Source organism: Aethalodelphis obliquidens, unplaced genomic scaffold, assembly GCF_003676395.1.
Source record: "Aethalodelphis obliquidens isolate GAN/ISIS:26980383/991018 unplaced genomic scaffold, ASM367639v1 scaffold38, whole genome shotgun sequence".
Lineage (NCBI taxonomy): Eukaryota > Metazoa > Chordata > Mammalia > Artiodactyla > Delphinidae > Aethalodelphis > Aethalodelphis obliquidens.
Genome location: NW_020837982.1, coordinates 12,825,671 through 12,848,880, shown reverse-complemented (window position 1 = coordinate 12,848,880; position 23,210 = coordinate 12,825,671). Strand labels below are relative to the sequence as shown.

At 40.8% G+C, this 23,210-nt stretch overlaps 1 protein-coding gene across 1 annotated transcript in view; it reads left to right on the top strand.

Moving 5' to 3' along the window:
• The window catches only part of LOC113633080 (myosin-8), a 29,701-nt gene that overhangs the window by 1,623 nt on the left and 4,868 nt on the right, over positions 1-23,210 (top strand). Inside the window, exons 3-34 of the mRNA XM_027131065.1 lie at positions 171-409; positions 1,103-1,246; positions 1,332-1,488; positions 3,842-3,869; positions 3,970-4,078; positions 4,162-4,254; positions 4,389-4,452; positions 5,116-5,214; positions 5,306-5,409; positions 5,789-5,927; positions 7,016-7,134; positions 7,212-7,361; positions 8,859-9,029; positions 9,924-10,233; positions 10,342-10,409; positions 12,048-12,135; positions 12,221-12,338; positions 12,699-12,822; positions 12,914-13,050; positions 14,526-14,781; positions 16,545-16,787; positions 16,880-17,056; positions 17,133-17,278; positions 17,363-17,453; positions 17,540-17,929; positions 18,358-18,484; positions 18,815-18,933; positions 19,060-19,256; positions 20,413-20,596; positions 20,681-20,846; positions 20,942-21,066; positions 22,012-22,320. Coding sequence (XP_026986866.1) covers positions 200-409; positions 1,103-1,246; positions 1,332-1,488; positions 3,842-3,869; positions 3,970-4,078; positions 4,162-4,254; positions 4,389-4,452; positions 5,116-5,214; positions 5,306-5,409; positions 5,789-5,927; positions 7,016-7,134; positions 7,212-7,361; positions 8,859-9,029; positions 9,924-10,233; positions 10,342-10,409; positions 12,048-12,135; positions 12,221-12,338; positions 12,699-12,822; positions 12,914-13,050; positions 14,526-14,781; positions 16,545-16,787; positions 16,880-17,056; positions 17,133-17,278; positions 17,363-17,453; positions 17,540-17,929; positions 18,358-18,484; positions 18,815-18,933; positions 19,060-19,256; positions 20,413-20,596; positions 20,681-20,846; positions 20,942-21,066; positions 22,012-22,320 — 4,962 coding nt within the window. The 5' untranslated portion in view covers positions 171-199. The remainder of the gene's footprint in view (positions 1-170; positions 410-1,102; positions 1,247-1,331; positions 1,489-3,841; positions 3,870-3,969; positions 4,079-4,161; positions 4,255-4,388; positions 4,453-5,115; positions 5,215-5,305; positions 5,410-5,788; positions 5,928-7,015; positions 7,135-7,211; positions 7,362-8,858; positions 9,030-9,923; positions 10,234-10,341; positions 10,410-12,047; positions 12,136-12,220; positions 12,339-12,698; positions 12,823-12,913; positions 13,051-14,525; positions 14,782-16,544; positions 16,788-16,879; positions 17,057-17,132; positions 17,279-17,362; positions 17,454-17,539; positions 17,930-18,357; positions 18,485-18,814; positions 18,934-19,059; positions 19,257-20,412; positions 20,597-20,680; positions 20,847-20,941; positions 21,067-22,011; positions 22,321-23,210) is intronic.

Below are 23,210 nucleotides of genomic sequence, written 5' to 3'. Positions count from 1 at the left end.
GCAGCCCTGCGCTAGAGTTACTGTATGAGAACCACTGGTCAGCAACAGCTTGGAAGAACAGTTACAGCCCAGGCAGGAGATGGAGCCTCAACATTTCTTTCATTTCAAATCCTAGCTCACGTGTATAACTTCCGGTTTCTATGTCTCCTCTCCCTGATTTTTTCCCCAAGGCAAAATTCTCTCTAAATAAATCGCAGCCATGAGTGCGAGTTTGGACGCCGAGATGGCTGTTTTTGGCGAAGCTGCTCCCTACCTTCGAAAATCGGAAAAGGAGCGGATTGAAGCCCAAAACAAGCCCTTCGATGCTAAATCATCAGTCTTTGCGGTGGAGCCCAAGGAATCCTATGTGAAGAGCATCATACAAAGCAAAGAAGGAGGGAAAGTAACTGTAAAGACAGAATGTGGAGCAGTAAGTAAAAACATAAGGAGAAAATACTCCCCGCCCTATTCCTCCACCTCCTCGCTTCAAGTTGAAGCCTTCCTTGCTCAGAATCTCTAAGCCTATTGCCAATACAGACACCCTTCTGGTCCATTAACAGACATCAGATCTGGGAGGTAAAAGAAATTCTCAGCAGTAACCTCATTTCTCCCTTTCCCAACTACCCAAAGGACTTTAAAGCCACTAGGCTTGGCCTCCAGCATCTTCCTTCAATTCCTCACTTCCCAGTCTAAATCCCCAAACTTGGGAGAAATAAAAACTAGCTTCTCCTATCAAAACAATTACTATCTAATTAGATAAACAATGTATTAATATCCCCATTACTTCCCCCCAAATTGAAGTTTCTTGTAATAAATGGCCAGGAAAAGTGAAAATTTTAACCCATTTAAGTAAAATGATATAAACTGATAAATAAACCTGGAACAAGGAAATGTGGGAGGAGAAAAGTAATTTTTAAAGAGTAGTACGTATTCTAGCTCATCAGAGGAAACAGATTTTCTTACCATCAAACGCTAAGATGAATGTATTTTCATGCCTTTATTTAAAGGACACCGAATAATATAATGGAAAGTGTCCACAACTGTAGTCTTATAATTAAAGCAGATAAACATAAATCCTCCCTCCAACCATTAATACAAACTTGTCTCTTACTTTACTTGCCAGACTCTAACTGTCAGAGAAGACCAAGTCTTCCCCATGAACCCTCCCAAATTTGACAAGATCGAGGACATGGTCATGATGACCCACCTGCACGAGCCAGCAGTGCTGTACAACCTCAAAGAGCGTTACGCAGCCTGGATGATCTATGTGAGCGCCTTTCAACATCCCTTTATTCCACCTATCTCTCCAAGTAAAAACAAATCCCACATGTTGAATATTCTGATTTTCTCAGACCTACTCGGGCCTCTTCTGCGTCACCATCAACCCCTACAAGTGGCTGCCGGTGTACAACCCTGAGGTGGTGGCTGCCTACCGAGGCAAAAAGCGCCAGGAGGCCCCGCCCCACATCTTCTCCATCTCTGACAACGCCTTTCAGTTCATGCTGACTGGTGAGTGAGTGATGCATCTATTTACAGAAATGTGGAAATAGAATCTTTAACAAACAAACAGACTTTGGGCTTTGATTACAATAATACATTGCAGCCACATGGGGCTTCACTGCTTTCAAGAAACTTTCAGAGCTGTAATATCACATATTCTTCCCTGCAGCCATTCTATAGATGAGTAAAGTGAAGCTCACTGAATTCATTGACCTACCGAAGCTAACCCAGCTGGTAACCAGAAGCCTTGTTGAAATAATTAGTAGACCTCTGTAAACATATTTGTTGTTGCTTTCTCACATTTTTTTTACTTTCTGATTTGGACAGAAAAAAAGTTCAAGTAGATTTTTTTTAAATATCCACATCTACAGCAATCAAGGAAAACAGTTACCAGCCATAGTGGGAAAGCTTTGTGAATTCCTTATCTTTAAAAGACACAGCTAATATCACTAGCCTTTGGGGTAGAACAGGAGTAAAGAGCGAGCCATGACTTTCCTCTCAAAGATTTTGAAGCATTTTCCTACAAGAATAGAAGAAAATAGAAATCCCTCTTTCTTTGAAAATACTTTTTTTTAAGTTTTTTTTTTTTTTTGACGTGGACCATTTTTTTTTTTAAGTCTTTATTGAATTTGTCACAATATTGCTTCTGTTTTGGTTTTTGGCTGCGAGGCATATGGGATCTTAGCTCCCTGACCAGGGATCAAATCTGCAACCCCTGCGTTGGAAGGCAAAGTCTTAACTACTGGACCACCAGGGAAGTCCTGAAAATATTTTTTAAAAATTATATCAAAGTCTGTTATTCCTGTCTTATCAAAGCATAAACAAATGGCTTTGATGCAAAATGTAGGCCCAAATACAGCATAAAAACCTTTTATCGGCACACACCAAATGTACTGCCTTTGGAAATATTCTAAATTCCTGAGTTTCCTGTTCTTCCATGAGATATTAGAAACTGGAGAGGATTTTGCTCCTTTTTGTTTTTTTATTTGATTGTTTTTATGCACTGTTTTTAAATTGTCTTTTAAAGGAGAAGAGGGAAGAGAAAGGGATAAAATAGGAATCTTCCATTACAAATTGGTCAGCAGTTCTACAAGGATATCATACCAGGAACCTGTTCTTTGGTTGTCAGCAGAAGCTAGCTACCTTCCAGAAATTATCCAAACGTGGGCTCATTCCAGAGGTTTTAACACTTAGCAGTTGCATTTACACTGCTATGTACACCACCACCCCTACAGAGGTCCCCACTCCCCCAAGTTTTGGGCCTGCTCCGAATTCAAGATTACTTATCTCCAAACATGATTTTTATAGAAAAAACACCCAAAACTGTGGCATTTGACCGGTTAGAGACTAGAACACTGTTTTCTTATCTATGCTCCCACTAGATGTGATATGATCTTTCTTGATTTTTCTTCTATTGGAAAAAGAAATCAATCTGAGTATGTTCCAAAATCTCTCTACTTCCCTGAATAGAGCTTTGAAGTTCTCTAAAGTCTATATCTACATCTAAATAGCACCCAAATTAGCATCTATTTCTCTGAATAGATTTTTTTAGATTTGAGAATGCTCTAAAAGCTGTATCAGTATAGAATTAAAGATTTAACAAATCAGAAAATTGGTATATATCCAACATATCAGTCATATAACTAGTGACAATTTTTGTTTTCATTACTTAGAAACGTGTATAAAATAAAAAGGAAAATAAGTAAATGAGCACCTACATTTACAATTCCAGATCCCTTCCTTTTTTAGTATTACCAGCTGTCAAATTAATATGAAAAACCGGGAGGAGGCCAGGTAGCAGAAAAATATATAAGCTGGAAGTCAAATAGACCTAAACATCTTGATAAGCTATGTAACTATTAGAAAAGTCACTTATTTCTCTCTGGGTTTGTTTCTTCATCTGTTAAATGAAACTTCAAAATTGTATGATTCTTACTGAAGTAGTTACAGATGAAATTATATGATGCCTGGAATTTTCTTTAAAATAACCAAGTGAGTTTAGGATGGGAGTACAGGTTATACAAAGTTGGCCAAATAATAACTGTTGCAACTGTATGTATGATGGGTACATAGGAGCTCTTTATACGTTATTGCCTCTACCTCTGTATACGTTTGAAACTTCCCATAAGTTTTAAAATTAATAATATTTTAAGAAGAAACACATGATTCTTTGCCTCTTATTTTCACAAATTTTACTCCAAGAGGCAAGTACTATCTGGGAGCTACACACAAAACCAAGATCACAGGCAACATCTTCAAAATGTTAAAAAGGATAAACTGATTAATCTTTACAGAGTCAATAATCTTTGTATTGAATGCGTACTAGTTTTAAAAACTGATGGTCTTGATTTCTCTTTTACAGATCGTGAGAACCAGTCCATCCTGATCACGTATGTGATTTTTTTCTTCTTCTCTGGTTTGTGGTGATTGTCTTAGATGTCGACAATGTGAGCTGTAGCTCTGATCTCTTCTCTGGTTTCTGTTTGACAGCGGAGAATCTGGGGCAGGAAAGACTGTGAACACGAAGCGTGTCATCCAGTACTTTGCAACAATTGCAGTTACTGGAGAGAAGAAGAAGGATGAAACTGGCAAAATGCAGGTGGGTCTGACAGGTGTGTCACAATCAAGACTGGCAGGGCACACAGGAAGCCCCAGATGTGAGGACTGCTCTTGCCTTTACAGGGGACTCTGGAAGATCAAATCATCAGTGCCAACCCCCTGCTGGAGGCTTTTGGCAACGCCAAGACTGTGAGGAATGACAACTCCTCTCGCTTTGTGAGTCTCTGGGTCACAGAAGGGTTTTCTCAGGCCTTAAATGCCCCAAAAGGCATGTCTGAGTTATTAACTCAATCTCTTCTTACTCGTGTGCTAACAGTTTTGTATATAACATCATCTTTCTCACTTGCAAGGGTAAATTCATCAGGATCCACTTTGGTACCACAGGGAAACTGGCTTCTGCTGATATCGAAACATGTGAGTAACAGGACCATTGAAAATCAAACAGAGAAACAAGTGATGTCATTTGCAGGGATATTTTGCAACACTTGTTGAGCACTGAGCCTGCTGGCAGTGTTGCCCGGGAGCTAATGCCAGACTTATCCATAATCGCTGTGTGCTCTATTCACCTCAGTCTCAGACTGATGGCTCTATAACACATTCTGCAATTCCTGCCTCAGAAGCAACTATGACATTTTCTCCAGGGAAAACAGTAGGACTATCTATGGACTCCTATGAGTTATCTATAGGCTTACAATACATTTCTGTGATTTGCTCTTGATCTGGGCTTTGGTAGGTGTTTCCAAGGTAGTCCCTCACCAAAGAATCTAAGGTGATCTGAGGAAGGAGGGGATATTAAGGATCAATTATAATACAGAGGTCATCCATGTGCAAAGTTGATTTTTACTAGAGCGTGCATACTTCACTCTCTGCTCTTAGATGGTGAGAACCTTGAGTAATTGCCATACGTATTTGGAATTCTACATGTAGTACCAACAGGATCGATCATCACGTTGAAATCTCAATGGAGCCTAACGTAATTTAGGCCCCAATTTTAGCCAAAGACACTGAAGTTCATTTAATATCTCAGTAGCATTGATATTTTTTTCTAATTCAATGTCTATCTCCCTCTCTTTCCAGATCTTCTAGAAAAGTCTAGAGTTACTTTCCAGTTAAAGGCAGAAAGAAGCTACCATATTTTTTATCAGATCACTTCCAATAAGAAACCAGATCTGATTGGTAAGGATGAACTTAAATTCACAGACAAAAGTTAATATTTTTGTTAACAACTTCTAATGTAAACCATACACCCTGAATTCTATGCACCCAGACATGCTCCTGATCACCACCAACCCGTATGACTATGCCTTCGTCAGTCAAGGGGAGATCACAGTCCCTAGCATTGATGACCAAGAAGAGCTGATGGCCACTGATGTAAGACACACACTCACTTTTAAAAAATCCATTATGGGGCTTCCCTGGTGGCACAGTGGTAGAGAGTCCGCCTGCCGATGCAGGGGACGCGGGTTCGTGCCCCGGTCTGGGAAGATCCCACATGCCGCGGATCAGCTGGGCCCGCGAGTCATGGCTGCTGAGCCTGTGCGTCCGGAGCCTGTGCTCCGCAACGGGAGAGGCCACAACAGTGAGAGAGGCCCACATACAGCAAAAAAAAAAAAAAAAAAAAAATCCATTATGTATGGAAATGACAATAGCAACCACACCATAAGTGTGGTTACCTTAGAATATAGTGTAAATTCTCCAAAATATGTTAGTCTCTTCTGCCCTAACTTTGTCCTGTCATTTCTCCTGGCAGAGAGCCATTGACATCCTGGGCTTTACTCCCGAGGAGAAAGTGTCCATCTACAAGCTCACAGGGGCAGTAATGCATTATGGGAACATGAAATTCAAGCAAAAGCAGCGTGAGGAGCAAGCGGAGCCAGATGGCACCGAAGGTACCAAATGAACCTCCATCTGGGTTTAAATTAGAGAATACAGCAAGAAAAAAACAGGTTATTCTAAACTCACATTTCCTTTGTAGCTGGACTTCTGAGGGGCATGTACACATTTACACACACTGCATGCTTTCCTCACCCCCTTTCCCGCCTCACATCTCCATATCTCCATCTTTCTATGCAGCCCAAATGAACCCTAACAGCCACTTGTAAGGATATATCTAAAAAGCACAACCTGGGGCCAGATCATTAGAGAGGGAATGAGACAGAACCGTGAGCTTGCTTTGCCTTAGCAATGGCGAGAAGGTATATAGGATAACTTGGCATATTGGTCTATTTCAGCACCAGCTGGGCAAACCTAGTGGAGGGATACAGGGTCTTGCCCAAACACAGAGCTGGGGTTGGAGGACATCTGTGCACATGTGTGTGTGTGTTGTCTGCATTTAACCCTCAGACAATCTAGGCAACAAGATAAAAAAGAAACTGAGAAAGAAAAATCATATACTCTATGTATGGAAAGAACATGGAACTTACAGGATCTACCACGGAAGCTAAAGTTATCTGCTCCTTTAAGCCTTTCCTGACCACCCTGGCTCGACATTCTCTCTCCCTCATTTACATCATAGTCATTGACAAAATTTTAGAAGGGGACTCTGTAGGAATCATGCACTAAAATTTAATCCTCACGTTTTCAGATAAAGAAACTAATTCGCTGAGGTTAAATTGGGAGGAGCTAAATTGAGATAAGGTGTATTTATCTTACCTTCCACCCCCACCTACTGTGTCTTAAGAGCAGGGACTCTGGCTTTTGTGTTACATAAATTATTTCCATAAACACTGGACATATTTTTATTGTTGTTAAATTTCTCAGGAGTTGCTTGCAACAAATCACCAAAGGCCAGTGTAACTGACTGACCATTTATTAGCAAGTATATGCTCTAATATACAGAGAGCCTCACCTGACCTTCTCTAGAATTATTTAAAGCTTTCTATTTAAATAATAACGAAAGTGGATGGAGGAAAATGGAAAGACTACCTTGAAGAAGTATCTGCTGTTAAACAACATTCCTTGAATTGTGTCTCTGCAGTTGCTGACAAAGCTGCCTATCTCCAGAGTCTGAACTCTGCTGATCTACTCAAAGCCCTTTGCTACCCCAGGGTCAAGGTCGGCAATGAATACGTCACCAAAGGCCAGACTGTGCAGCAGGTAAGTGCACAACCTCAACGAATCACACACATCCCAGGCCTTTCATAGTGCCAACAAACATTACTCTGTCCATGAAGGTGTACAATGCAGTGGGCGCTCTGGCCAAAGCCGTCTACGAGAAGATGTTCCTGTGGATGGTCACCCGCATCAACCAGCAGCTGGACACCAAGCAGCCCAGGCAGTACTTCATCGGGGTCTTGGACATCGCTGGCTTTGAGATCTTTGATGTGAGTTTATCTTCATATTAATAAAAAGTGGGAGAAAGGCAATTTGGGTTTTGATATACTGAGTATTATTATTCATTTACACTTGTAGTGTCTACATTGCTTTCTCCAGCATGGCACCTAGGACGAAATAGCTAGGAGATAACTAGATAATAACAGAAGTAATAATAATAGCTAACATTTATCACGAAGCCTGTATTTCTGGCACTCTACTAAGCACTTCAGAATGTTACCTCATTTAATCCTCACAACGACCCATGAAGGAGTAACTAATATTACTTCTAATTACATGTGGAGAAACAGATGCAAGAAAATCAAAACACTTGCTAAAGATCCTCCAGCCATATAAAGCAAAGCCACGACAGGAACCTGGCTATGCAACGTTTGGTCCATACACAAGGCACCTCCCGTGGAGGAGAAACGGCCTAGAGGTAGAAGCGCAGTGACAGTTCATAGTCTTCCCTCTTCCAGATTCATCTGACACACACCATTTCCCCTCTGGGCCATCAGCTTTATCATCTATAAAATGAGGGTGTCAATTATTATAAAGACTCCATCAGGGGGCTTTCCTGGTGGCGCAGTGGTTGAGAGTCCGCCTGCCAACGCAGGGGACACGGGTTCAACCCCTGGTTCTGGAATATCCCACATGCCGCGAGCAGCTAGGCTCGTGCGCCACGGCTGCTGAGCCTGTGCTCTGGAGCCCGTGAGCCACAACTGCTGAGCCCACATGCTGCAACTGCTGAAGCCCGTGCGCCTGGAGCCCGTGCTCCGCAGCAAGAGAGGCCACAGCGGTGGGAGGCCCATGCACCACAACGAAGAGTGGCCCCTGCTCTCCGCAGCTGGAGAGGGCCCGTGGGCAGCAATGAAGACCCAACACAGCCAAAAATAAATTAAATAAATAAATTTTTAAAAAAAGACTCCATCAGATCTTCAATTTCTATACCACATCAGGTCCCCCCCTTTCACAGACCTGACAATGAGGATTTACCAAATGTTTGGTATGAATAGAAGAGCAATTAGCCTATTAATTTCACTCTGCACATCAACTAAAGGTCTTAAGAAAAGCTTTCCTTAATAATGTGACGCCAAAAGTGAAAATGTGACCTTTATCTTGAATTGGGGGGGGGGGTGGTAAAAGAAGTGAGGCTTTGCAATGAATTACTTTCACCCTTAAATCTGAACCATAACTCACAGGATCATGGTTATACTTTTAATGCACATTTTTGCCCATGCAGTCTTCAGAGGTGGAAAGAGGTAGATTCTACCAGAACTCTTGCTATGTGATTGACAGCTGTGCCTTTAAATAATGCTCAGAAATCATGAAAAGGGTTCATGTCAAAAATGATCATTTTTTTCCCTGGGATTTCTGAAGAGACAACAATCAGTTTAAACTTTATTTCATTACTGTATTCCACATATTTTCGATAAAAGATTTTTCTTCAGTAATGAATTCTACTGCTATAAAAATCCACTTAATGTTGGAAATTTGGTTTTGTGCAGTACAACAGCCTGGAGCAGCTGTGCATCAACTTCACCAACGAGAAGCTGCAGCAGTTCTTCAACCACCACATGTTCGTGCTGGAGCAGGAGGAGTACAAGAAGGAGGGCATCGAGTGGGAGTTCATCGACTTCGGGATGGACCTGGCCGCCTGCATTGAGCTCATCGAGAAGGTCCGCTTGACTTCTAAAGGAAACCCGAACTGAAAGGATAACTTTCCCAAGTGCCTTAAGCAACTCCAGAATGTATTACTGTAATCTTAACTAGACTGATATTAGAACAAGTTAGAAAATTACTTTAGAAATGACTTTCTCTTTTCAACTTTTACGTAAGAAGAATCAGAGAGTGTTTAGCTTCACTATGTCGTAATAAGTTCTGTTCTAACACTGGCTCAGATCCAAGTTTAAAGCAGCATCTCTATTGAGATGGTCTGCTTCACCAGAAGAACTACCTCATTTGTTCTAAATCTATCTCCACTATGATCCAAGATGTCAACAATAGAAATAACTACTTTCTAAATCAAAATTAATGCACAGGTAATACAGCTAGGGCTTATATCAAAGGTAATCTGTTTGGAAGTCAAGAGTCAAATTGCTATGCTTCTTCATAATCTATCTTTAAGGGATTAAATGCACAAAATGTCTTAAATGAGGTTTGCATTATTTATACCGTTAAGTTATTGCATATAAAGTAAACATCCTTCTAAGTCAGTAAGTCCTTTGCATAGAAAAACAAAACTCTGACAATAGATTAATTCACCAAACGGGGGAAAATGTGGTAATCACAGAACATTTTAATAAGTCGCCCCCACTTATGCAGTGCTGACATTTGGAGTTTATATCCAGCTACTCTTTTAATTGAAAATAATGCTATGGATTGAATGTGAGAAAGAATGGTGGAAAAGTCATTCTAGTGACAACAAAAAGACCTCTTTGAGCTATGACCCTGGTTTACTTTATGAATGTATTTAATTAGGAGTGCTCATAATTCAATCAAATGACAACCACTGTGTCTATATCTTTTGAGACAAGATAGGTTGACACCAATGTCTACTTTTCTGAATTCAGCCACTGGGCATCTTCTCCATCCTGGAAGAGGAGTGCATGTTCCCCAAGGCCACAGACACCTCCTTCAAGAACAAGCTGTATGACCAGCACCTGGGCAAGTCTGCCAACTTCCAGAAGCCCAAAGTGGTCAAGGGCAGGGCCGAGGCCCACTTCTCACTGATCCACTACGCGGGCACCGTGGACTACAACATTGCCGGCTGGCTGGACAAGAACAAGGACCCCCTGAACGACACTGTGGTTGGGCTGTACCAGAAGTCTGCAATGAAGACTCTGGCCAGTCTCTTTTCCACATATGCTAGTGCTGAAGCCGGTACTTTCTGAGCCCCTGATCTAAATTAACCTATCCCCACAGAATGTTCACATACCATTCCAGCCTCTGGGATTCTACTTTCGTTGATGGGTTTTCTTTTTATCTTAGACAGCGGCGCAAAGAAAGGTGCTAAGAAGAAGGGCTCTTCTTTCCAGACTGTGTCAGCCCTTTTCAGGGTAAAGTACAAATTTAATTCGAAAGATCTATTCAGTTCCTATGACTTATCATAATTAGGATGAGGATAAAGGATTTAGAATAAATTAGGAGGGAGTGGAACGTTAATAGGAATGACTTCAGGTATTCCTTCTTTGTCAGGGCACAGCCAAAGCAATACTCCTCCTGTAGGGCTGAATGGTTTACCTCTTACTCCTTACTATGCTCATCTAATGTATTCAGGAATTCCAAAATGCCCTTAGAAGCTTTCTCGCTATATAATAAGGCCGATTTTTAAGGAAGCACAGCTGAACTTCAAAGGTCTCCCTGTGGAAAGCCACCAATGTTGCCCTTTGAGAATGTTCCTGAGTTCCCCCCTTGAGAATTGAGCCCGAGACACACCCTTTAGGACATCCTTCCACCAAATCACATCTTTGTCCTCCGAGATGGATTTAATTTTTTCTAATAGCCGAAAATTATCTAAAGCCAAACCTAGTGATTTAGATGGATGATTAAGATAGAAAAATATCTCTTAAGAATAACAGTAATAATAACATTACTGCAAATAATGTGATTCTCTTAGATGGCTTAACAGCTGGCTCTTCTACAGGGGAACATATGGAGCATCTGGTCTAATGGCTGCTTTGTCAGGATTTCCGTGGCTAAGTCTCGTTCTTTTTAAGACTAAAATGCAGATACTATGTATGACCTAAACAAGAAAACAGCCCTGTTCTTTTTTTCTCACTACCAATTTGCATTATTTCACCAAATATGCCCGTGTTTCATCAACTTATCCTTGTACATAATTGCAAGATTAGAAACTCACATTACTTATTTTGTTTATTTCCTAATAGTTAACTGAGATATGAAAAATAAAGCAACTCTGCCTTCTCAACGAATATACCTAAGAAACACTGAGAAATAGCTACTTGCTAGTTTTCTGTGGTGGAGTAAAACACCACTGTGTGTCATAGTCAGTTACTCTATTTCTGGAATAACTCCCCCCATATGCTCCAGACTGTGATCATTCTCAGGTACTCAAGATCCACTCACACAAGGTCATACAGTCTTATGATTTTAGACTCTTCAGAAAAAAACAAAACAGAACAAAACAAAAACCAAGAGGTTACAGGTCCCAGGGAATAATACACTCAAGGAAGGAATGGCAAACATTGGGACAGTGGCTAACCTAGGTTACCACTGTAAACTACTACTGTAAAAAATATTAGCACTGAGAGAGATGAAAGAGGCCTCAGAGGTAATCGCAACTATTTTCAGATGAGGCCCAGAAAGAGAAAAGGGATTTTATAGAGTCAAGCAGCTCATTAGTGGCAAAGTGAGACTGTAGTCCTTTGTCTCTGATTCCCGGTCAAGAATACTTCCTGTGTGTCAAGGCTACTGAATTTGCAGTTTGTTTACAGGATAGATCCTAGGTGTCATAAATGAATACCAGGGAGAGCTGCATTTCTTCCCAGCACTTTAGCCTTTCAGTTTTTGGCAGGCTAGAACTCTTGAGACCTTTAAAACACAGAGCAACTGAAGCCTCATAGACTTTTACCTAATATAGTTAGGAAAGTGCCTAGGTTCGTTCCATATAATTACCAAAAAAAGCAATCTGAAATAGAACTTTCTCATCAAGTCCCTTCTACCTGGTTTTCTAGGAAAATTTAAGTAAGCTGATGACCAACCTGAGGAGCACACACCCTCACTTCGTACGGTGCATCATTCCCAACGAAACCAAAACTCCTGGTAAGATCTAAGAGCATGAAATAATCACACAGGCACAGGTCTGAAAATTCAGTGCCCAGTAGTAAGTACTCTGATCTATTTTTAGGCGCCATGGATCATGAGCTTGTCCTGCACCAGCTGAGGTGTAACGGTGTGCTGGAGGGCATCCGCATCTGCAGGAAGGGGTTCCCAAGCAGAATCTTATATGGGGATTTTAAACAAAGGCCAGTCTCCCTCTGTCATATTTCACTGAATGCTGTGACTAACTAATCATTTTCACTGTTGCCCTCTGTTCATTGTTTTTATGCATCCTGCTTCGTCAATATGATGAAATTAAGTCAAATAATATAGTCTTGTGGTGCTAGAACAGAATACAGGCTAGAGATGGTGGCATTTCTTAAAAATAGGACGGAAGCATGCATTAGCTTGTGGAAAAATCATATTGTTTTACTATCTGAACCTAAAAGGACAGTTGGATTTTCTACTTTTGCTTTTTCTCTTTTTACTGACTTTTTTTTGGTGTCGTTTGGTTTTCGTGTATGATCACACCTTCCTAATCATTCTTTCTTTCTTCGACTGAACAGATACAAAGTTTTAAATGCAAGCGCTATTCCAGATGGACAGTTCATTGACAGCAAGAAGGCTTCTGAGAAACTTCTTGCCTCTATTGATATTGATCACACCCAGTACAAATTTGGACATACAAAGGTATGGCTGTTACTTACACCTGATCCAAGTCCTCTGCCATAGCTGTATCTCCTGTAGTCTAGGGATGATTTGTAACTTTCTCTTTCTCCAGGTTTTCTTCAAAGCTGGCCTGCTGGGTCTTCTGGAAGAAATGAGAGATGAAAAGTTAGCCCAGATTATAACAAGAACTCAAGCCATCTGTAGGGGATTCCTAATGAGGGCAGAATATCAGAAGATGTTGCAAAGGAGGTAACCATGCAGAGGATAAGGACTGTAAGGTCTCTTAGGGACTTTACCTCACTCTTCCTTATTCATTAACTCTTTCATCTTGTGGTTAATATGCACTTCTCACCAGTTCCGAACTCACTCTTACAACACATCAGCCTCTGCTTAACCCCTCACACTGGGATTCTCTTCAAAACGTCTCTCCTCCCTCAGTTTCTCCCTTTCATTCATCTCACATACAGCAGCAGGAATCGTTTGCAGTAAACACTATTTCCATCACACCGTATCTGTTTGCAGTTCCCCACGGTCTCCCACATCAAATCCAAGTTGCCTGTGTGTCTGTCAAGGCCACTCTCTATTCCCTACCTCATCTATCATCTCCCACCGCACAGCCTTTTCCAGCCAGGCTAAACAATTTGCTTATCTCCTTCTCTCCTGTTTGCACAAGCGCTCCCCTCTCAGCCTAATTTATCTCTTTACCAATTCAAGACTTCCATTTCCGCCTCCTCTAATTAACCTCATCCAACCCATCCACCCAGCACTACTGCTGTCCTTACACACACGTTTTGCATTCATTTTGCTCATCTGTACTCATTTACTTCTGTGGTGTAAGTGTTCCCAAGTCTTTTCCATGTGTCAACATTATGGTTTATGGCATGATATCTGCCTTCTCAGAGATATGGTTCTTATAAATTGGACCTATAGAAATAGAATCTCCATTTTAACAAGCCTGAAGAGGCACACACATTGTTATAAGGCAGGTAAACCTTGCCAGTCTATTGCTACAGTGTGCAGAAGGAATATCTCTTATTACTATTTTAAAATGTTATTTAAATAAAACAAATTTCGTAGCTCAATCCATGCTAAATGCTCTGCAGACATTAACAATCTAACTGAGCAGGTAAGAAGTAGGCATTTGAAAGGACTTGAGAAAAGCCAGTCTATTATGTGAAGAAACTAACAAAAGCTGTTTATGGAGTAGATAATTTGGCAGTGATTAAAATAAGAGGAGAGGTTTCAAGGAAAACAGGGTAAACCATAAGCTCAATTTAGGTGGGCAATTAGGAAAGCAAGCCATGCCCTTTCACAGGTCACATCAGTGTGCCAAAGGCCAAGCAGCACAATTAACTTACACCTGCCACACCCACTCCCAAGTCACTAATATTGTGATTTCTCAAATGTTCTTAAAATGGTATGTGTTGCTCATATATACAAAGGATTCCTCCTCTAAAGTCAGCTTCTTTGCTAATGTGACAGGGACTTGAGAACACAATAGTTCAGTATGAGCAGTGCACATTAGCAAAGTGGTCATACTGAGGACCGCTCTGAGTGTGAGGGGGTGTGTGTTGTGTGTGTCCTGCATATAAAATATACAGAATTTGACACATCACTTACATGGGGGGGGCATTAAAAGGGGAGTTTGTATGTAAAAAAATACTACTAACAATAACATTGTCTCTAATGGATCAACCTACACTGATACTTTTCCGTCATTTCAGAGAAGCCCTTTTCTGCATCCAGTATAATGTACGTGCCTTCATGAACGTCAAGCACTGGCCCTGGATGAAACTCTTCTTCAAGATCAAGCCCCTCCTCAAGAGCGCAGAAACCGAGAAGGAGATGACCACCATGAAGGAAGAGTTCCAGAAAACCAAAGATGAACTCGCCAAGTCAGAGGCCAAAAGGAAGGAACTGGAGGAAAAAATGGTGACTCTCTTGAAAGAGAAAAATGAGCTGCAGCTCCAGGTTCAATCTGTGAGTACTCTGTGTGCTGAATGCACCATGTCACGGAAGCTTTTCTGGAATTCACATACACTCTGGATTTACAAATGGCCTTTTCTTGAAAAAGAAAATTTCTAGTTGCTTTTTTCAGTATTTCACTTAACTTTCAATATTCCTGTGAAGAAGTAAGGCACCAACTACTTCCAAATTGCAAATGGAAAATGGGAGATTGAAGAATTTATTTAACAATACCACAAATTTAACAGGCATGAAGGAAGCAGTTGAAAGGCAAAGCCCCCAAATCTCAGTCATTTTACTCATCTGCCCTGCCTGCTTCATCCCAGTCTTAAGAGCCCTATTTCCTGAATACAAGTGTATGAGATTGTATTTACACTCATAAAAGACAGTTATTCTTATTGCTCTCTGTATCTCTTTTCCTCAACCCCCAGGATTTAGCTCAATAAATTCATTTGCAGTTACTTGAACTGAACTACCACGGTGGAAGACAGAGCTAGTGATCTCTGTGACTCTTCCTGTGATACTGATCCTGAGTTCTCAAGGCCTCTGTTTATTGGTTAAAGAAGAAGTTGTAAGCAGAGTGGGGGCAGGCTTGGCATCAGCACTGTGGCCAAATACAACCTCCCATTTCCTTGGCCCAACAAGCCCAACAATGTCATGAAGAAATCTGTAAAAAAAAAAAGGATAGTTTTCTTAAAATGTTTAAGCTATTTTCAACTTTTCCTTCTGATAAGCTCACTTATATGAAGGTTACATTTTCCCAATCACAGCCTCTTCATCTTAACCTCTTTTCATAGGTATTATCATTAGTCAGTGAGTAAATATATACTGAGTGTATGACTATTAAAAATAAAAGCAAAGGAACCCTCGAAGTCCTCATTATCAAATGTTTAAGCATTTTAAAAACTTAAGATATAAACAAACACTGAGAAGTTAAAGAAATTCCCCAGCCCAGAGTAATAAGGTCGTGGCTGAACTGATTTTTATGAGTCCTTTAATCACTTATAAAAACCTCACTGAGTTATGTAGTTTCTCAAAATTACAAGTTCTTATACAGTCTAATATTCATTTTGAGACTAATAGGTAATTCTTAAAATGGAAATGGAAATGGAAGCCCTGGGCAATTATACAGCACTGTTATGGTCTATCAGGGAGGTTTTGAGTATATGAAAAATGCTTCATGGAAATGTATTTATAGGCATAATGTTACGTAGTTTTTCTTTTTAAAATTCAATGTAGCAACTAGTTGTTTGAGGCAATTTGACTAAGTCAAAAATCTTTTTTTTTTTTTTTTTTTTTGCGGTACGCAGGCCTCTCACTGCTGTGGCCTCTCCCGCCGCGGAGCACAGGCTCCGGACGTGCAGGAAAAATCTTTGAATAATATAGTTGAAATGCTCTTAGCAATCACTTATTCCAATCCTCTTTAATTACATGAGATAACTGAGGGTAAGAGGAGTAAATCAATTTGTGCAAGGTCATACATATGGAGGCAAATTTGGGACAAGAACCCAGGCTTCCTTTGGTCCTTCCACTCTTCTACACAATACTTTTTAAAATAGTCAATTGCTTCAATCCAGTCATTTTTCAGGCTAATTTGCTTCTAAATCTATAGTGCCATATCTAATTAGCTGTTTCTCCAGACAATGGAATGATGTTCAATTAATTTATATTCATACTGAAAAATTCATTAGCATTCAGTAAACACTACTATTTTGTGCAAAGAACAAGTTCAAAATAAGCAACAAATTCTCTAACCAGCTCAGCAAATCTCTCCACAGGAAGCTGACGCCTTGGCCGATGCAGAGGAAAGGTGTGAGCAACTGATTAAAAACAAAATCCAGCTGGAGGCAAAGATCAAGGAGGTGACTGAGAGAGCTGAGGATGAGGAAGAGATCAATTCTGAGCTGACGGCCAAGAAGAGGAAACTGGAGGACGAATGTTCGGAACTGAAGAAAGACATAGATGACCTTGAGCTGACACTGGCCAAGGTTGAGAAGGAGAAACATGCCACAGAGAACAAGGTATGAAATATATTTGTATACAGCATATAGAGACTCTGCCATCTAACTAAGCTGCTTTAGAGCAGAGATAATCTCTTCCTTAACCTTTCTAGGTGAAAAACCTCACAGAAGAGATGGCAGGCCTGGACGAAGTCATAGCTAAGCTGACCAAGGAGAAGAAGGCCCTCCAGGAGGCCCACCAGCAGACCCTGGATGACCTGCAGGCAGAAGAGGACAAAGTGAACACCCTGAACAAAGCTAAAGCCAAGCTAGAACAGCAAGTGGATGATGTGTGTTTTTAATATCCATCTGAAAGGTTTTTTTTAATATACTTTAAATTTTTAACAAAGTGTATTTTCTCATTAGCTTGAAGGGTCTCTAGAACAAGAAAAGAAACTTCGAATGGATCTAGAAAGAGCCAAGAGGAAACTGGAGGGTGACCTAAAATTGGCCCAAGAATCCATAGTAGATATAGAAAATGACAAACAGCAACTTGATGAGAAATTTAAAAAGTAGGAACGCCAGAAAAAAAATTCTACGCGACATCATCTTTCAATTCTTATGGGCACTAATACACCTTGTTCTTCTGTCTAAAGGAAAGAATTTGAAATCAGCAATCTGCTAAGCAAAATTGAAGATGAGCAGGCAGTAGAAATTCAACTACAGAAGAAAATCAAAGAGCTGCAGGTGAGTCATCTCACCTCCATTTGTTTCTGCACCCAAAAACACTGAAATTGAGGTGAGTTCATGTTAATGTGCTATGTCACTGCCAGGCCCGCATCGAGGAGCTGGAGGAGGAGATCGAGGCAGAGCGGGCCTCCCGCGCCAAAGCAGAGAAGCAGCGCTCGGACCTCTCCCGGGAGCTGGAGGAGATCAGCGAGCGGCTAGAAGAGGCCGGCGGGGCCACTTCGGCCCAGATTGAGATGAACAAGAAGCGGGAGGCCGAGTTCCAGAAAATGCGCAGGGACCTGGAGGAGGCCACCCTGCAGCACGAGGCCACGGCGGCCACGCTGAGGAAGAAGCACGCGGACAGTGTGGCCGAGCTGGGGGAGCAGATTGACAACCTGCAGAGGGTCAAGCAGAAGCTGGAGAAGGAGAAGAGTGAGCTGAAGATGGAGATCGACGACCTTAGCAGTAATGCAGAGACCATTTCCAAAGCCAAGGTACCCAATACTGTCTTCAAATGAGCAGAGTTAATAACCTGTAAGAACCCTCATTGCTCTCTGGCGTTAAACATTGTTTGTAGGCAGTTTATAGCACTGATCTAAAATTTTGTATTCTAATATATTCCATTTTATTTCATTTTTTTTAAATGCTGGATATAATCTGTTAAGATTATTTCAAAATCTACTTTGTCAGTGTCAAGTATCATTGGGATAAATGAATGAGTTCCAACAATGAGCACTTTGGGGAGATTACGCACCCGTCATAGCTGAATCCTAGCATGCTCCACAGAGTTGGCGCCATCAGTTTCTACTCACACTTGACGTAAATTTATTCACTCTAAAAATACTTTAAGAATCCAGTGGTAACTTTTTTTTTTTTTTTACTGTATTCAATGTCTCATCTTTCATGGGTACCTGTGCCGCAGGGAAACCTTGAAAAGATGTGCCGCGCTCTAGAAGACCAAGTGAGTGAACTCAAGACAAAGGAGGAAGAGCAGCAGCGGCTGCTCAGTGACCTGACGGCTCAGAGAGCGCGCCTGCAGACGGAAGCGGGTAGAGATCTCCCTCAGGCCCGCGATTATGGCCTAGACAAAAGCAATTCCGGGGGTTCTGAATTAATAGCAATACTCCCATATTAGAGGGGAGTAACCAACTATAGGAATTTACTGAGCGGGTTAGAAAAAATTTAAAAAAGCAAGAAAGAATCAGCAGACTAGTTTGTTACACTACAATAGCAATACTGCTTTTTAATCTAGCCAGTTCTGTAACAATATTTATAATTAGATAAAATATATATTTGTCATGTACGTATAATTATATATACAAACTTTAGGCTTGTTTGTTTATGCCATAAACAAATTCCTTTACTTCGGTAATTCTTAGGTGAATATTCCCGACAATTGGATGAGAAAGATGCTTTGGTCTCTCAGCTTTCAAGGACCAAACAAGCATCTACGCAGCAGATTGAGGAGCTGAAATGTCAGCTAGAGGAAGAAACTAAAGTAAGTTTTACCAAAAGTATTCTTGACTGATCAAATCTAAACATATTCAGTTAGGTTCTCCTTTAAGTGTGTAAGTTAAATATCACTGAAGAAATGAATTAAGTCACTGAACTCATACCTCCACAGGCCAAGAGCGCCCTGGCCCACGCCCTGCAGTCCTCCCGCCACGACTGTGACCTGCTGCGGGAACAGTATGAGGAGGAGCAGGAAGCCAAGGCTGAGATGCAGAGGGCGCTGTCCAAGGCCAACAGCGAGGTGGCCCAGTGGAGGACCAAATACGAGACGGACGCCATCCAGCGCACGGAGGAGCTGGAGGAGGCCAAGTGTGTGCTGTGAACTCTAGAGGAGGGACATGACATGGTTTCCTAGCTGCCCAGCTCAGCAACTCCCAGAAAACAGCTGTGATGATGATAACAAAAGCAGAAGCTACCCTAAGTGCATGCTGTGTGTCAAATACTATCGTATATTAACTCATTTCGTTTTCTTAGCAACATTACATTGCATTATTATTCGTATCCCTGTTTTACAGATGAGGAAATTGAGACTGTGAGAGGTTAACCAACTAACACAAGAGCATATGATTAATAAATAGTACAGCTGGGATTAGAACCAGACATTCTGATTCCAGAGACCACCTTCTTAAGTATTGTAGTACAAAGACAGATCTCTTAAAACTCATGCTGGAGGCCATCCGAACTGTGCATAATGTTCAGAGTTAGTCTGAATAAAGTAAAGCCTTAGTCTGGGTACAGACCAAAGGAGACCTTCAGGTAGATCTTCCAGAGCATTAGGGCTAAAGGTTTTTGTGTACATTAGGCATGTATAGTTGGCACACAATTGGGAGTAAAGCAAGAACGTAAACAATTCAGAAGGAATAAAAAGAAGAACCCTGCCTTTGCTTAGACTACCTGAATTATCCTGATTTATTTATCCATTCCTCTCAGGTGAGACTGTCCAAATATATATTATTAGAAGAAACTGACTATTTTTCTCTAGGAAGAAAAGTATATAAAATAAAATGGAAAGTCTGAGAAAGCAAAAGAATATGCCCAGTATATCTGTGACCAATAAAATATCTAGTTAGTCTCAAATCCTTTTTGGAATGAGATGAGATCTAAATCAATCAATAGAATTGCCCTGGCTAATCATTCTCCATACCGTACTCAATCAGAAGCCCTGAATATCCTGAAATCATATGCTATAAGATACATACATACAATGTCTGTAAGATACATACACACAGTGTCAGCTCCAACAATGGCCTCTAACAATTCAACAACTGAAAGGACTTGAGTCCAGCTGTTCACCGCTTTGGACCTTTTCACAGTTTAATCCATCTAGAAAGCAGTACTGGCTACCACAGTTTTGAAAACCATGCTACTTGACATTGTAGAAAAAAGGACTATGAAAGGGGGCTGAGGAGTTTAGCACTTGCCCCTGTTCCTGACCTTCTCCTTAACTGCCTGGCTAACTTTTTAGGAAGAAGCTGGCCCAGCGTCTGCAGGAAGCTGAGGAACATGTAGAAGCCGTGAACGCCAAATGCGCTTCCCTTGAGAAGACCAAGCAGCGGCTCCAGAATGAAGTGGAGGACCTCATGCTTGACATGGGGAGGTCTAATGCTGCCTGCGCAGCACTCGATAAGAAGCAAAGGAACTTTGACAAGGTGGCCCAGCCTGCTCAAACTCCATCGATGTTTTACTTAGTCTCCCTTTCTCCTTCCATTAGCTGACAATTTACTGCTTTTCAGGTCCTATCAGAATGGAAACAGAAGTATGAGGAAACCCAGGCTGAACTTGAGGGCTCCCAGAAGGAGTCCCGTTCTCTCAGTACGGAGCTGTTCAAGGTCAAGAATGCCTACGAGGAATCCCTGGAACACCTTGAAATGCTAAAGAGAGAAAATAAGAACTTGCAGCGTGAGTGCTCTTGAACTTCCCCACCCTATATGGCCCTGGAAAGACCTTTCCATGTTATATCAGTCTGACCACTTCTCTCTTCTGTTCACCCACAGAGGAGATTTCTGACCTCACTGAGCAGATTGCTGAGGGAGGGAAGCAAATCCATGAACTGGAGAAAATAAAGAAGCAAGTGGAACAAGAGAAATGTGAAATTCAGGCTGCCTTAGAGGAAGCAGAGGTACGTATATTGATGTTGTGGGGGGAAAATCAAAGATAAACATTGGTGGAAACACCACTGTTTTCATTGGGCAATGGTACTATGAGATGGATCCATTATTACAGAGCAGGTGAGAATCTGAACTCATATAACCTTTATGAAGGGCAATTTGGCAATAGTTATCAAAAGTCTTAAAAATGTAATAATATGACCTATCAGTTCTATTTCTAAGAATCTATCCCAAGAAAATTATCCTAAATGGAGGCAAAGTTTAAACACAAGATGTCCAATCCAAAAACAAGGTAAAGCAAACTATAGAACATCCGTATGATGCAATTTTCTACAGCCATTAAATGTAGTTAATATGGGGAAATATTTATGGTAGAGGATAATTTTTAAAGCAAGACACACATTTGCATATACAATATAACTTTACCATGTATAAATATACATAAATAGGAAAAAAACTAGAAAAAAAATGTACCACATTAAAATTGTGCCTCTAAGTGGAGGAAAAATAGGAAAGTTTTGTTTTTATAAATTACCCCACATTCTACAATGGACACATATTTTGTAATCAAAATTATATATATGTTTTAAAACTGAGAATTTCTACAACAGGAATTAGTATATCACGTGAACATTTTAATTTATAGAACGGGAGAGAATTCCTGTTTACTACACATAAGTTTAATCATATAATTTTCGTTACTACTCATATGAATAATATTTGTATAGCCCTTTATACTTTACAAAGCACCCTTATTACAGAGTTGCCCAATAAAGTCTATGACTGAATAAATTAAAGGATGATTTACCTAGTAGGGTCCTAGAGCTCTTTTATTGTACTTTGTAATATTAGACAAACTGATATTAGTAAGAGTTTGGCTCACAAGGGAATACCCTCCAAATATTCATTTCCCATTATTAATTGATTATTAATTAATTGATCACTGTTTTGTTAAGGCATCTCTTGAACACGAAGAGGGAAAGATCCTGCGTATCCAGCTGGAGTTGAACCAAGTCAAGTCTGAAGTTGATAAGAAAATCGCTGAAAAAGATGAGGAAATTGACCAGCTGAAGAGGAACCACATTAGAGTCGTGGAGACCATGCAGAGCACGCTGGATGCTGAGATCCGGAGCAGGAATGATGCCCTGAGAGTCAAGAAGAAGATGGAAGGAGATCTGAATGAAATGGAAATCCAGCTGAACCACGCCAACCGCTTGGCAGCAGAGAGCTTGAGGAACTACAGAAACACCCAAGGGATCCTGAAGGTAGATGGGTCCACATTAACAGCCCAGACAAGTCAGGGAAGTGACCCATCCATCTCCCATTCATCACAACACCTTCTTGTTACACCATCTTTTTTTTTCCTTTTAACAAATTATACAGTTCATAGTATGGAGGTAGCTAAAAATAAATACACATAGAATATATATTTATTTTTGGCTGCTGCAGGCGGGCTTTCTCTAGTTGCGTCAAGCAAGGTCTACTCTTCGTTGCAGTACGCAGGCTTCTCATTGCGGTGGCTTCTGTTGTCGCGGAGCACGGGCTCTAGAGCTCAGGCTCAGTAGTTCTGGCACACAGGCTTAGTTGCTCAGTGGCATGTGGGATCTTCCCGGACCAGGGCTCGAACCCATGTGCCCTGCATTAGTAGGCAGATTCTTAACCACTGTGCCACCAGGGAAGTCCCTGCAATATATTTTAAAACTGTTTTCTTGAGATATAATTGACATATAACATTGTATTAGTTTTAGGTTGTCAACATAATGATTTGCTATATGTATAAATTGTCACATGATTAACACCCATCACCTCACAGAGTTACATTCTTTTTTCTTGTGATGAGAACTTTCAAGATCTATGTTCTTAACTTTCAAATATACAATACGGTATTGTTAACTATAGTCTGTGCTTAGCTGTTTTGAATGACTATCTGTTGGTTTTGCATCCTTAATCTGCCTGAAGCTCTTTACTTGACATTGTTTCATTTAATTTTTACAACAGTGCCATGGGGTAGGTACTGTCATTATGCATATTCTAAAGATGAGACCAAGGTTTAGCAAGGTTAATGACTCATCCAAAGTCACACAGCCAGCTTTATCTAATTCGAGGAGTCTGGGTGTCTAAAACAATTGACTTTACTTAAAAAGAAGATGTGGGA